At 43.5% G+C, this 12,823-nt stretch overlaps 1 protein-coding gene across 2 annotated transcripts in view; it reads left to right on the plus strand.

Moving 5' to 3' along the window:
• The window catches only part of PIGG (phosphatidylinositol glycan anchor biosynthesis class G), a 220,892-nt gene that overhangs the window by 146,684 nt on the left and 61,385 nt on the right, over nt 1-12,823 (plus strand). For both annotated transcript variants that reach the window (XM_019555121.1, XM_019555122.1), the window contains exon 9: nt 4,958-5,149. In XM_019555121.1, coding sequence (XP_019410666.1) covers nt 4,958-5,149 — 192 coding nt within the window. The remainder of the gene's footprint in view (nt 1-4,957; nt 5,150-12,823) is intronic.

Here is a 12,823-nt window from a genome sequence, read left to right on the forward strand (position 1 = left end):
GTTTAGGTGACTAGTGCTACTTAAACAAAACCTGGAACATTTAATTCAGGTGTTTTAATATGGATTTGAATGCAGAACTTTAAGAATCCTGTCTGGAAAATGTTGGCACTTGAACAGGACATATTGACTTAGGCTTTTAAACCTGCAGTTGTTAACCTGGAGACATACCTTGATACTATGCAGCAGACCCAAACCTGCTATGGAAAAATCTCATGAGAGCCATCCAGCCTGAAAAAAAGGTGGAATCAACTATTACAATAAGAGCTATCTCACAGACAGCCTACCAGTGACACAGGAGAGATCCAAGACAGCAGAACACAGAACACCAGCATCATAAACTTACCATAACACCGTCTATCCCATTCTAAAATATCTGTATTCTCCAAAGACCTGAATTTCTGCCCAGAAGAACAGCCGGGCAAGATACTAATATGTGGAAAATTAGAAGAATTTCTAAGCAGGTTTATACTGAAAATTTCCACAACAACCAGGACAGAACCACCTCTGATAAAACAAACAACAATAAAATGTCTGATTGGACACCTCTCAGCAGACAGAGCCATACATCTTCACTGGTAGAAGAAAGCTAACAGTGAAATTTGCAATAAAAGTCAGGACTACCACAACCTTTCTCCCTTAGAGAGAAAAGCCATACATTCCCTAAGATCCAACAACGAAATAGTAATCAAACCAGTAGATGAACGAGGAGCTATTGTTATCCTCAACTGTCAAGACTACGTCCATTGTCATCTTCTTTTGTATAGCTGATGTAGGTATAGAACAGTAACTATAATTTTACATTTAGGTGGTTGAGCCAGAAAAATGTGTCAGGAGCAGCAGAGCATATTGCTGTGATACCTCCTTCATATTTGTGGATCGGGCATTGAGTTGTTGTAAGTTCCATTGTCTATTCTGGGTTATGACAATTGCACACTGGAGAGTTTTTAATTTTCCATTTGTGCATCAAGTACCCACATCTCCCATGGCTTGTGCAGATATGGTTTAGAGTTGCCCATAAGCATCATGGGAGATCAAAGCCAGGCATTTTCTGCATTGGAGCTATCATAAGATGTTTATTTGAGACTTCCTATGAACTACATTCAGTTTTCCAAGCTACATTAGGGTTAAAATCATGTTGTTGAAGGTTAAGTGGGTAGATCCAAAAGGGCTTGTGGAGTTTAGGTGATGGTGAGGGGCATTGTTGAGGTCCTGATGGACTGAGGGATGTTTGTTTTACTTGAATTGCTTGACTTCCCTTAGAGTTGCTGCCTCACAATTAATGGGTGGAGGAGTGGTGTGTGACAGCATGGGCAGCATGGCCCCAAAGGGTTGGGGCTGACTTGAGGGTTCCAGTGATGCAGCGCATTGCAGAGTTCAGTTGCATATCAACAAGTCAAGTGTGACTGCTTCTGGTCCATACTGGTGTATAGTAGTCGGCTACAGAGTAGGCAAGGGCCAGCGCTGATATCTGTAATACTGATGTTGATGCTCCCTAGCTTGTGCTTGTCAACTACTTGTGTTTGCTAATTGCTTCCCAGCTTGTGCTTGTCAACTATGTCAATGGGCACCTATATACGAGCGGCGAGGCTGTTCCAACACACTGTAATTACAGTGTGTCGAAGCAGGCTTGATTAATCAAGTCTGCTGGAGTGTGGTAATTACTGCTTTTAGCAGACTCCAGTGTTATATGTATCAGCATCCCTGTGCTGAAAAATGGTGGTGGGGGCACTTTACCTAAAGCTTGTTCGATGAGCTTTGGTTAAAGCACCCACGCCACCATTTTTCAGTGCAGGGATGCTGATGCACAAGAGATGCTCTGGGCACTTTAATTAGAGTGGTTCTTGGAGCCGTTCTAACTAAAGCCTCTCCCCCCACTCTCCTGGAGGCCATGTATAAACACCCAATGAGGCTAACAGATAACTCTGACATCACCTTCTGTAAGGGGAACTGGGGCGGACCCCACACCAGTATTTGCTCCAGAAATGGAAAATATTATCAAATCCTTTTCATACTAGCTTCAGGAAAGATCAGAAGAATCATCAAACAGTTACAGGCTATATTGGATAAAGATCAGACATTGAGAGAAATTCCTAGTCTCTGGCTCCTGGCTTTCAAACAACCCCCTAACCTTATGCAACTCATCATCAGAAGCAAACTCCTTGCTGTTCAACAGACATCAAATGGGACACAGTCTTGTCTTGACAATAGATGCAAAACCTATGAGCACATCTCTGCTGCTACTGCAGTCAACACCTCCTGCAACAGACGCATCAGAATCTGTGGATTCTACACATGTCTATCCTACAGATGTCTAAGATGTGGTATCTCTCTCCAGTGCACTAAATACTCCTGTGGAAACTATGTGAAACTACTTACCCTGCTTCTGGAAGGTGGTTCTGCTCCATCCCCATCCCCCCATGGATCAATCCAAGTACCCCCGGGGGTTTGTGTACCCCCGATTGACAACCCCTGCAGTAGAAGATGTTGACCACAGAAATCCATGGCACCACTAGTTGTTTTATGCCAGCCCGGCTAGCCATCATTTTATTTGTTTAAGGAAGAAAAATCTATTAAACTCCCACATAAAGCATTTCATTAAGTTAAAACAAGGATTACTAAGTACAACTTAAAACAGAATGTATCATTGCACTCTTCAGAAAACCCACACATCTGTCAAAAAAGGGTTACCTAAAGAATTCTGATACCAGGCTCAATGTCAACTCCCAGTCAGCACAACACTTACTGACATACCTGAAGAACTCTTTAGAGCTGCTCACCTTTCTCCCCTCATCCTCTCCATGCTGCAATATCTCTGTACCCTAGCTAAGTTGGGAGAGGAGTTGATTGGGTCATGAATATAGACCAGGAGGAAGGAAATGTTTAGCTTTCAGGCCCAATCTTGACTGACTTCTATCCCTGTAGATGAAATAGCTGCCTTACATTTCCCTGTTGGATTCAAAGCAAAGTGTGTAACAAAGAATGGAAAAGTACAATAGTTTAAGTGATATAAGTGAAGTAAATGAAAGAAAACCTTAAGTTCCAGTGGGGTGATGCAGAGATCATGCAAATATAGACCAAGTGTTGCATTAGTTGTCCAGAGGCTTTGGGTATAGACTGTCAACCTTCCATGATGGCATTTTAAGTATGAAGGCAGGGCAAGGCAGAAGATGTCATACTGTTGGTTTGAGTCTCTGTGCAATATAGAATAATCCAAGGGTAGGCAACCCCCCGGGACAGGTGCCAGAGCATGGCATGTGAAGGCATTTTGCTTGGCACATGTACCTCGGGGCAGACAGCAAAGGAAGTGTTGCAGCAGTGCTGCCACAACAAGGATTGGGCTCCTCACAGTTCCTCCACCATCTGTCCCTGGCACACCAACATTTTACAAGTGGAGCTTGTGGGTGTTTTTGACATTCTGCCCAAAAACATTGCTGACCCCTGGAATAGTCATTCATATTTAAATCATTTGGAAGGCGTAAAAATATTGGCAGATGGAAACAGACATTTTTCACAGTTGTGTTGAGGGTCCTGTTCACTTTCTTATGAAATACCAATACAATTTACATCTCAGTTATAGGAATTGCCAGTCTATCCATACAGTACAGTCAGAGCTGACCCGAGCAGGGTACAGGACCTGGGACAAATTAGCCCATGCAGGGCCCCGCCCCTGCTCCGATCCCACGGGCCCCAGACTCAAAGAAGCTGCTGCGGTGGGGGAGGGGTAGTAGCAAGTGGCTAGAGGCGGAACCGCTGCCTCACCCAGCTCTGTGGGGCCCTGCAAAGTGCGGGGACTGGGGCAGTTGCCCCGATTTATGCCCCCCACCCCTCCCCTGGGACAGCCCAGAGTATAGTGATAATTGACTCCAGGTAAAGTACTCAGCCTAATCCGATTTAGATTTTTCAATTTAGTTTCATATTTAGTTGTGGGAAGTATGTTTCATGCACAGCAATTGACTTTGGAATACATTCCATCTGCTGGCCAAAAGGAGTCTACTAGAATTACCTTCTACAGCAGTGGTTGTAACCTTTTTAGATTCTGGACATCCTCATAACTTCTGTGACTGGAGCAACACCCTGTTTCAGAAGCTAATTTATTTACTATGGTGCTTCTCTCCTCATGCAGGAGTCGAGAGGTAGAGGAAGAAGTTGCAGAGGGAAGAGTGAGTACTAACCTCTGTACAAGGGGCGGGACATTTACAAGCATACATGTACTTCATCACATTCCATGACACCCTTAAAAGGATCTTACAGCACCCCAGGGTGCCATGGGACCCCAGTTGAGAATCACTGATCTAGGGCATGATGCAAGGCCTATGTCACTCTAGGGTAGCGTATGATATATTATTACGTTGACATTAAAAAGAACCCAATTATGCTAACAGGTTTGTTTTGTTTTGTTTTGTTATGTGTCCTGTTTTTCTGTTAAAAGTAAATTTGTATGAAATAGTGTACCAGTGCCTTTAAACATGTTGGTAAGAGAATGTTATGCTTCTAAAAATTAAGTAATATATATGTACAGAGCTGTTGAAAAGAGCAGGCTTATGAAGTAATAAATATATTTTTCTTGCTGTATATCGAATAGTTAATTTAAGTAAATAATTTGAGCAAAACACCAATTTTTGTGGCTAGATAAAATTAAAAAAATTGGTGTCGAAGCATTAAAACCTTTTTTGTTATGTAATATGAAGCTTCATTTTTATCTAATTAGAACAAACAGAGCTGCTAACATATGGGAAGACATGATAATTATACTTTTAAATACGTGTGCCTGAATAGAAAAATCTCATTAACAAAATCTTTCCTCTAAAAATACTCAGGCTTTACAACACCTCTAAGAAATTTAGTAACAGATGTCATTGCAATGATTAATTTTGAAAGTATAGTACAGTAGTTAGATCCCTGTTAAATGTAGGTTTTATATTTTAAATGCAGTAATTACATTTTTTTTTGTTTACAGTTCTGAACATAAAGCTGAACTTTCTCTTCTAGCAGCTATCTCTTTAGTTATGATCTTTATTCTGGTTCAGAGGAGATGCTCCCTGGTTTCAAAAATTGCGATGGCACTTGGGCTCTTGGGAATCTACAATTATCGTGCAGCCATTGGAAGTGTTGTATTTCCATGGCAACAAAGCAACAAAGATGTTTCAAAGTAAGTTCATCAATAGATATGTAACAGACGCGGTACTTGGGATCCTGGAAAATAGCATGTTATCTCTGTACTAGTATTAGACTCGTATGAGCAAAGGGATTCCAGTTGTAGGGATGTGCACTGATAAATTTTATTTTATGTATATAAGTAACTTTTCAGATGAATAAAGTCATATGTGACTATAGCATGTTGAACTGTAAACCTTTCAAAAGCTGAGGAAGACTGACTAACTACAGAAGTAGTTTTTTGATCTAGCCAGTTACAAAGTTTTTTTTCCTGGAAAAAGAAAACCTTTCAGCGTTGTTGCTATATTTACCTTTATAGCCTAAATTTATAGTCTAAATTTAGTATAGAATATGCCAAACAGGCTTAATTAACTACTTCATGGTTATACATTTTAGACTAAATGGAAACAGTTTCCCTAAAGTTTTGTATTTGTGTCTTTCACAGCTGAGTGCTTTGTAATATGTATCTTTTCAAAACACAGTAAATTCATGTTCTTGAGATCTGAAGCTTGCAGCCTAACACTGATTGACACCTTTTCAAAACTGTGGAGTGGTGCTGCATCCTTTCTTACCATGCCACTCAATAGGTGGTACATTACGTACAGCATGAAGCGAAATAACCCAATGATGCAGCTAACTCAGAAGCTGGCAAACTTTTACAGCCAGTGGGCCAGAACAACCGACTCTGGTCCCGTGCAGGTAGGGGGCTTCAGCGTCATGTCAACAACAGGGGGTTTTCCCCATGCTGGGGCCAGGCAGCTAGGAACTGTGCCCGCTCCATCACCACCTCTCCCAGTCCCCTGCTTCCCAGCTTCCTAGGTGTCTGCAAGCTGCAGCTGTGGTACCATCTCTTCTTCTTACTCCCCCTCCCTCCTTCCCCTCTGGTTGTGGCATGGGCATCCGTGGGCTACCTAGCTTAAGTGCAGCTCCCCACCAGCTGGAAGCTGCTCCCATGCTGCAGCTGAGGAGAAGGAGGTGGAGAAGAAATGGCAGTGTGAATGTAGTTAGCAGATGCCTGGCCCCAGTGCATCTCGGGGTCTGGAAGCTGCACCTGCAGTGCAGGTGCAGCTTCCAGACCCCGAGATGCACTGGGCCATCCCTGAGGGGTGCAAATCAAGGTGAGCACCCCGAGCCCCATGCTTTGTGGGGCCCTGCAGAGCTGGGCAGAGCAGCGGCAGTGCACAGCTGGGCGGAGCGGCGGCTCCATGTCCAGCCACTTGCTATGCCTCCCCGCCCCCTCCTCCCCCTGATCCCGATAGGGTCCAGGGACCATGGGGCTGCATGGGCTGATTTGCCCCAGGCCCCTCACCCTGTTTGAGTTGTCTCTGCCTGCACTGCAGCTGGGGAACACAAAGCAGAGAGAAGCAGCAGTGGTGCGCACACAGATCCCAGTTGTCTGGCCCCAGTACCCAGCTGCTTGATAGGCCAGTGAAATTACTCAGTCTTCATTAAACCAAAGCCAGGAGGGCAGAAAGAAGCTGCAGTGTTGTGAGCATGGGTGCAGGCCCAGGCTAAGCCCTCTAGCTATATGCACCAGATCTGTCCCACAGGCTGTCTGTCATCAACCCCTGCTCTAAATTGTGATGAGTATTTGTGTCTGTTGTACCATTAGCTGCTTTGTGAATGCAGCCGAATAGCTTTGATAGTTTTATAACAGCTTTGCAGCCTCAAGATTTTCTATGGGTGAGTTGTTGCAGAAAGTTACCAGCTTACATTCTGGAGTGTGTTTTTTGGAGAGAGGTGTTGAGGTTTCTGGCTGGAATAAATTTTTAGAGAGAACACTTTGAGACAGGCTAATATAGAATAGGTTGGGGGTTATGCTTTGAGGTCAAAGTGTCCCTGATCACCAACATGTAGAAAGTGGGCATCACCTGGGAAATGCTCCAAGAAGAGGTTTTAGAGCCAGGTAGTAGAAGGTCAGATTTACTGATAGGTTCATGTAGTTCTTTTACTTCAGAGTGAAAACCATATTGAAAAGAACTTGACTTCTTCATTTAGTTTTAAAGTAACACTTTGTGTATTTAATCTTCTGTGTAAAGAAGTCCCCAGCGATCGGCAGGATTTGGCTATGTGCCTGAATTTGTTTTTCTGGAAATATGCCTGATTTCTAATTGTGATTTCTAGTTTTGCTTTGTTTCACTAAAATTCCTTAGGGTAGAATACTGTGTTCCTTCAGTGGGAAGAAAACTACTGTAGTGTGGAACAGAATATTAACTGCATCCACCAAGCTGCAAATAAAAAGAACACAATTACAGTAATAAGTGAAGTTCTTAAATGTATAGAGTGAGCAAAGCTTTCACTGACAGCTTATTTATGTTATAGTCAGCATGTTAATTGCAATTAGAATAAGACAAATACAGGTTTTTACACCGTCTCAGCCTAAATTTGAATGTGAATATGGTGATTGCTGTGTCAGACCTAGCTCTGATTAAGGAGTAGTTTAAAAGTTGTTCCTTAGTGTCATAAAATAAAGGTTTACTGCCAAATGCATGGTCTCACATTCAAAGTGCAAGTTGAAGAGACATGGCTGTTTAGCTGTAGACATGCACAAGGCTTTTTAATAAAAATAGTTCTTAGGAAAGTGAGGTGAGCTTCTGTGCACAGTTCTGCCAAAACACCTCATCCTCATCTTGCACCATTTTTTGAATTCTGTTGAGTAAGAGGAACCAAAAAAAAATCAAGGTTTTGCATTTGGGCAAAGACCTCCATTTTAATTTGTTTACTACCTTCACTGTTTAAACCAAACTAATTGCCAGAGAATAGAAAGTACAAAATGCATACAGGGTGGAGGCTGCAAAAGTAAAAGGAGCCTTACACTGCCCTAAGCTCCAAACTTAACCTAGAAAAAATACCAGGAATGGCCTGTTTCATACTGGGTTGCCAGTCAGGAACCATGTTTTTTCCACTTTTAATTGTATTTGCTATGTGATCATCAAGTTAATGTACTCATATCACCATAATATGAGGAAATGTAGGGCTTATATTGCATTACATATAAAACTATGTTAAAAGAATGGTAAGGTTGCAAAGTCACCTATTCCAAGAGTAGGAAAGTTAGGGTTAGATTTACTTGTGTAAACCTAATTCACTTTCTTTCTGTACATACATTGCTGTGTAATGTGAACTACATTAATTACACAGAACATTTTGTATGCTGTAGGCTGGAACAACCCAGATTTTGTCCAGTGCAGGCTGGATAGCATAGAATAATAGAAAATTAGGGTTGGAAGGGACCTCAGGAGGTCATCTAGTCCAACCTCCTGTTCAAAGTAGGACCATCCACAACTAGATAATCCCAGCCAGGACTTTGTTATCCAGCCAGGTCTTAAAAACCTTCAAGGATGGAGATTCCATAGCCTCTCTGGGTAACCTGTTCCAGTGCTTTACTGCCCTCCTAGTAAGCAAGTGGTTCTTCCTAATATATTTAACCTAAACTTCCTTTGCTGCAACAGAAGATCATTGTTCCTTGTTCTGTTATTTGTCAGCACTGAGAACAGTCTATCTCCATCCTCTTTGGAACCACCCTTCAGGTAGTTGAATGATGCTATCAAATCCCTCCTCAGTCTTCTCTTCTCCAGACTAAATAAGTCAGTTCCCACAGCCTCTTCTTGCAAGTCATATGCTTCAGCACCCTACCCATTTTCATTGCCCTCTGCTGGACTCTCTCCAATTTGTCCTCAACTTTTCTGTAATTGGGGGCTGCAGCAAGTGCTTGTCCCAGGGGTGGTTGCACTACCCCCGGTGGCTGTGCAGCCCTTGCTAACTCATGCTTGCCCTTGGACAATCTTCCCTTCACTCTCCCACCACACCTTGATGTTAATTTTTTAGAAAAAGTGAGGCTGCCTCAGGCCTTCCCAAGCGTAGTCTCACTCTCTGGCTCCTGAGGTTAATTACATGGGCTCTACTGTCTCACAGATGATCTACTAACCCATGCCCTTCCTGAGCTATGGGCTTCTAGCCCGCAGTCCTTGCCCCTCTTGGGTTGTGGGCTTGTTGGCCCCCTTGGTCTCCAGCTGTGACTCCCGGTCTTTGGCCCCTCTCTGAGCCGCTTCGAAGCCAGCTGAGACTCCTGGGCTCCTCTGGCTCTGCCAGTCATCACCTGTGGCCCTTTACTCGGCCTTTGGCCCTTCTGGGCCCTGGACCCGCTTGGGGACCAGTGAAACTTTTGGGCTTCCTTGGCCTTGCTGACACTCACCCACTTTAGGCTCAGGCTCTTTCCATCTGGGTCCCAGGCCTGTCTCTTCCAAGGCCTGTTCCATCTGTCAATGAGCTCAGGCTCTCTCCCTCTGGGCCCCAGGCCCTCTATTCTTCTGGCCCCTCTTTCTCTCTGGGCTCGTTGGGACCTCCATACCTCCCCTTCAGTCCTTTCCACAAGCCCCCAGTGCTTACCCCCAGTTCAGATATTAAGGCAGGAGCCCTGCTGCTAGGAGCTCTTCTGCTTGTGGTGCTCAGGGCTAGGCAGCCTGACCAGTTCAGGCCTTGGGCTTAAATGCTTCAAACCTGGCTCCCTTCTGGTCAGCTGGCATCCTAATCAGCACCCCTTTGCCACCTGCAGGCAGCTTCTCAGTGGGTGCATCTATGCATGTCCCTGAATGTGCAATTGGTACTGCACAGTTCTGGTAGCACACAGGTCATTTTTGACCTTACAGTGCAGTAGTGGCAGCATCATGGTTAGTGCTCACTAATGCTATGATTATGTAGCATTTCATGTGGATGTGCCCTGGCAGCTTCTCTTCTTATAGTGACAGGCACTCCAAGCACCCTGTAACAGGGCCCCAGAACTGAACACAGTGCTGAATAGGGGGAAATATTCATGACCTTTGATCTGTTGGAAACACTTTTATTAATGCTGCATCTTCATGTTAGTGGTGTGGGTCTTTCCTTGCACCCCTGCTAGAGCCAGGCACCTGGGAGCTGTGCCTGTGCTGCCACTGCTTCTCCCAGCCCTCTGCTCCCTAGCTGTGGTATGGGTGCAACTTCAATCTGATGGAGAACTGCCCAGGGACCAGCATCTGCAAATTATCTGTATGGCTGCTGCTTTTCCCCACTCTCCCTCTCCCTTGCAGCTGCCACATAGACACAGTTGGAAGCTGACTGGCTCCAACACAGCTCCCCTCTGGGTGGAAACTGCACCTGTGTTGCAGCTGGGGAATGAGTGGTTGAGGAAAGCAGTGGTGGCATGGGTGGAGCTCCCTAGCCCTTGCATGGTGCAGGCAGGTCTTCCACTGCTGATGTGCTCCTGAAATCACTTGGTCCACGTTGGACTAGAGCTGGCTCAGACACAGATCCTTGCTGTTAGGCACAAATGTGGACTGAGGATCCAGCTCCATGAGCCAGATTCAGTGGCTCCATGGGCCAGATCTGGTCCATGGACCATAAGTTTGCGACCCGACATAGAGTCTTTTTTTCTACTCAGTTTTTCCTTGTACTCCTTCAGTATATAAGATAGATAGTGCCCAGTGAATGGGTACTGTTCAGTGTTTCAGTTTATCCATCATTATTCAGTATGATACCCAGTGCCTTATTTAATGCACGCCACCAATACCATGAAATGAATGCAGTTATTTCCTCAGAGGATTTTCTTTAGTGTCCATCACCATAGCATCCCAGTGCTTCACAAATATTAATTTATGTTCATGACACCTATGGTAAACAATTCCTGTGTAATAGATGAGGAATTGAACTGCAGAAGTCAAAATCAAAAGTGAAAATCAGCCCCCCACTCCTATTTTTAAACCACTGAAAACAGTCTTAAAATGTGATTTTAGGCAACCTTAACTCTAGGCTCTGTTGCCAGCGTAAACAATGGTAAAAAGTAGAAAGATATTTGGAAACTTTTAAAGGAATTTTGGTGGTGAACTTTTGGTGTCATAAAGAAAAGTACAATGTCCTTGTTGCTTTTTATACAGCTAATGAACATATAGCAATTTAGAACATATTTGACACCAGTTGTGTTAGTTATCTGATTTTGCTTTTGATGTAGATGTCAAGTCAGAGGTCAGCCCCAGCCTCATGGCCCGTTGGGCCAATGTGGTTAAAACACCAGTGTCTCTACACCAGCTATGCATAAGGGAGTAATGGGGTCACTTTTGACTCCTCACCATGAATGACCAGGTACTCATTTATAGCTGGGTCAACTGAGGGTAGCTTAGTATGCCTTCAGAACCAGAGCAAGGTACTTTAACTGCTTCACCACCATGCCCCTTGATGTAGGTGTTATGTTTATGGGATCCCCTCTTCTTTTTCCTTCCCCCATAGCACACTTTTTAGCTCTCTACCACTGAGTTTTCTTGCTGAACAGCAGGGCCTCTTGGGCTAGGAACAGAAATTACACATAAACTGGTGTAAGTGATTGGAAACAAGTTCAGATCTGTAATACTGGAGGGCTAGGTACAGACATTCAAAAAGCCAGAGACAGAATCGATCCAAGTTACATAGTTTTCTGTAGGCGGTATAATTTAGATTGATACCAAACAGCACTTATGTTCACCCTTTGTGGGGGGAATCTTAGACCACGTTCTGTCATTTGTAAATCAGTCTACGTGTGCTGAACTTCTGTTCTGTTATGGGTATAGACCAGTTTCTAAGCACTTCATACTAGTAAAAGTGTAATGTCTGTACCTGCCCAGTGTGCCCTAGTACAGAGCAGGACCAGTCTCTACTACTCTTGGCTGCTAAGTAGTGGGTGCCTCTCTTAAGCTAGTTACTGCTAGGGGAAAGGAGTAACTAGTTCAGTAAGCTTTCTCCTGCTGCTGGACTTTTTAATGTGGCATGGAGAGTCCCTCATATGATATTTTCTCCCTTCAATTCCACTAAAGGTAACCTTCCATCTCCAAGTGTGACTGCTGCTGGGAGATGGATAAGGAAGAGGCCATTAAAGCAAGCACTATCTTATGTGGCTTTTGCTAAGATAACCTTCAAATTAAACATTTCTGAGGGTATAATTTAGACCCCCACTTTCCCTCAGAGGACCTATCTAAAATAATGCAGGATGCCCAATGGGAAAATTGACTATTATATAGCAACCCGAACAAAGTAATGACAGTGTTTCACTGTCAGAAGATGCATTTATTTGGAGATAATTTTGAGTCTAAACCTTCCTCAGCTGGTTACATCATAGCTTTTATTGAAGCCATTTCCTGCAGGTAAACATCTGAAGCTGTTACTTTTCCATCTAAGTTTTATAAATATATTTAAATGATTTCTATGAGGATAATGACAATAGAATATCCTGAGATACTGAGATAAGGGATGTCAATTTTACACTGGTTAGTGGAAAGAAGTTGACCTAATTAGGTGCCTTTTATCTTCAGCTTCTATGAATGCTTTTGATAAATGAAGTAGAACTTTCTTGCTGAATCTCTTCAACCTATTAGGGTGTCCTCAGAGGTTGGGTTACATTCTCTTTCCTCTGTGGCCTCTATCATCTTGACAAAGGTAGTTGTAACATGAAGCCATAGATGAAATCAGTCAATGTGAGCATTGACATGGGGAGATGTGAGATCCTGAAAAACAAATAAGCCCTCTTGCAAGTAATTTTGGAGTAGTAATAGATTAAACCTGAATTTGTATATGGTGGAGCGCTGCAGATTTGTAGAGCCATACCTTGTGCTTCATTCATGGATACTGTAAAAACTACGTAACAGGAAAGCATCAGGTTTTCTTAAAT

Source organism: Crocodylus porosus, unplaced genomic scaffold (genome assembly GCF_001723895.1).
Source record: "Crocodylus porosus isolate Cpor-Errol unplaced genomic scaffold, CroPor_comp1, whole genome shotgun sequence".
In the NCBI taxonomy this organism is placed as follows: domain Eukaryota; kingdom Metazoa; phylum Chordata; order Crocodylia; family Crocodylidae; genus Crocodylus; species Crocodylus porosus.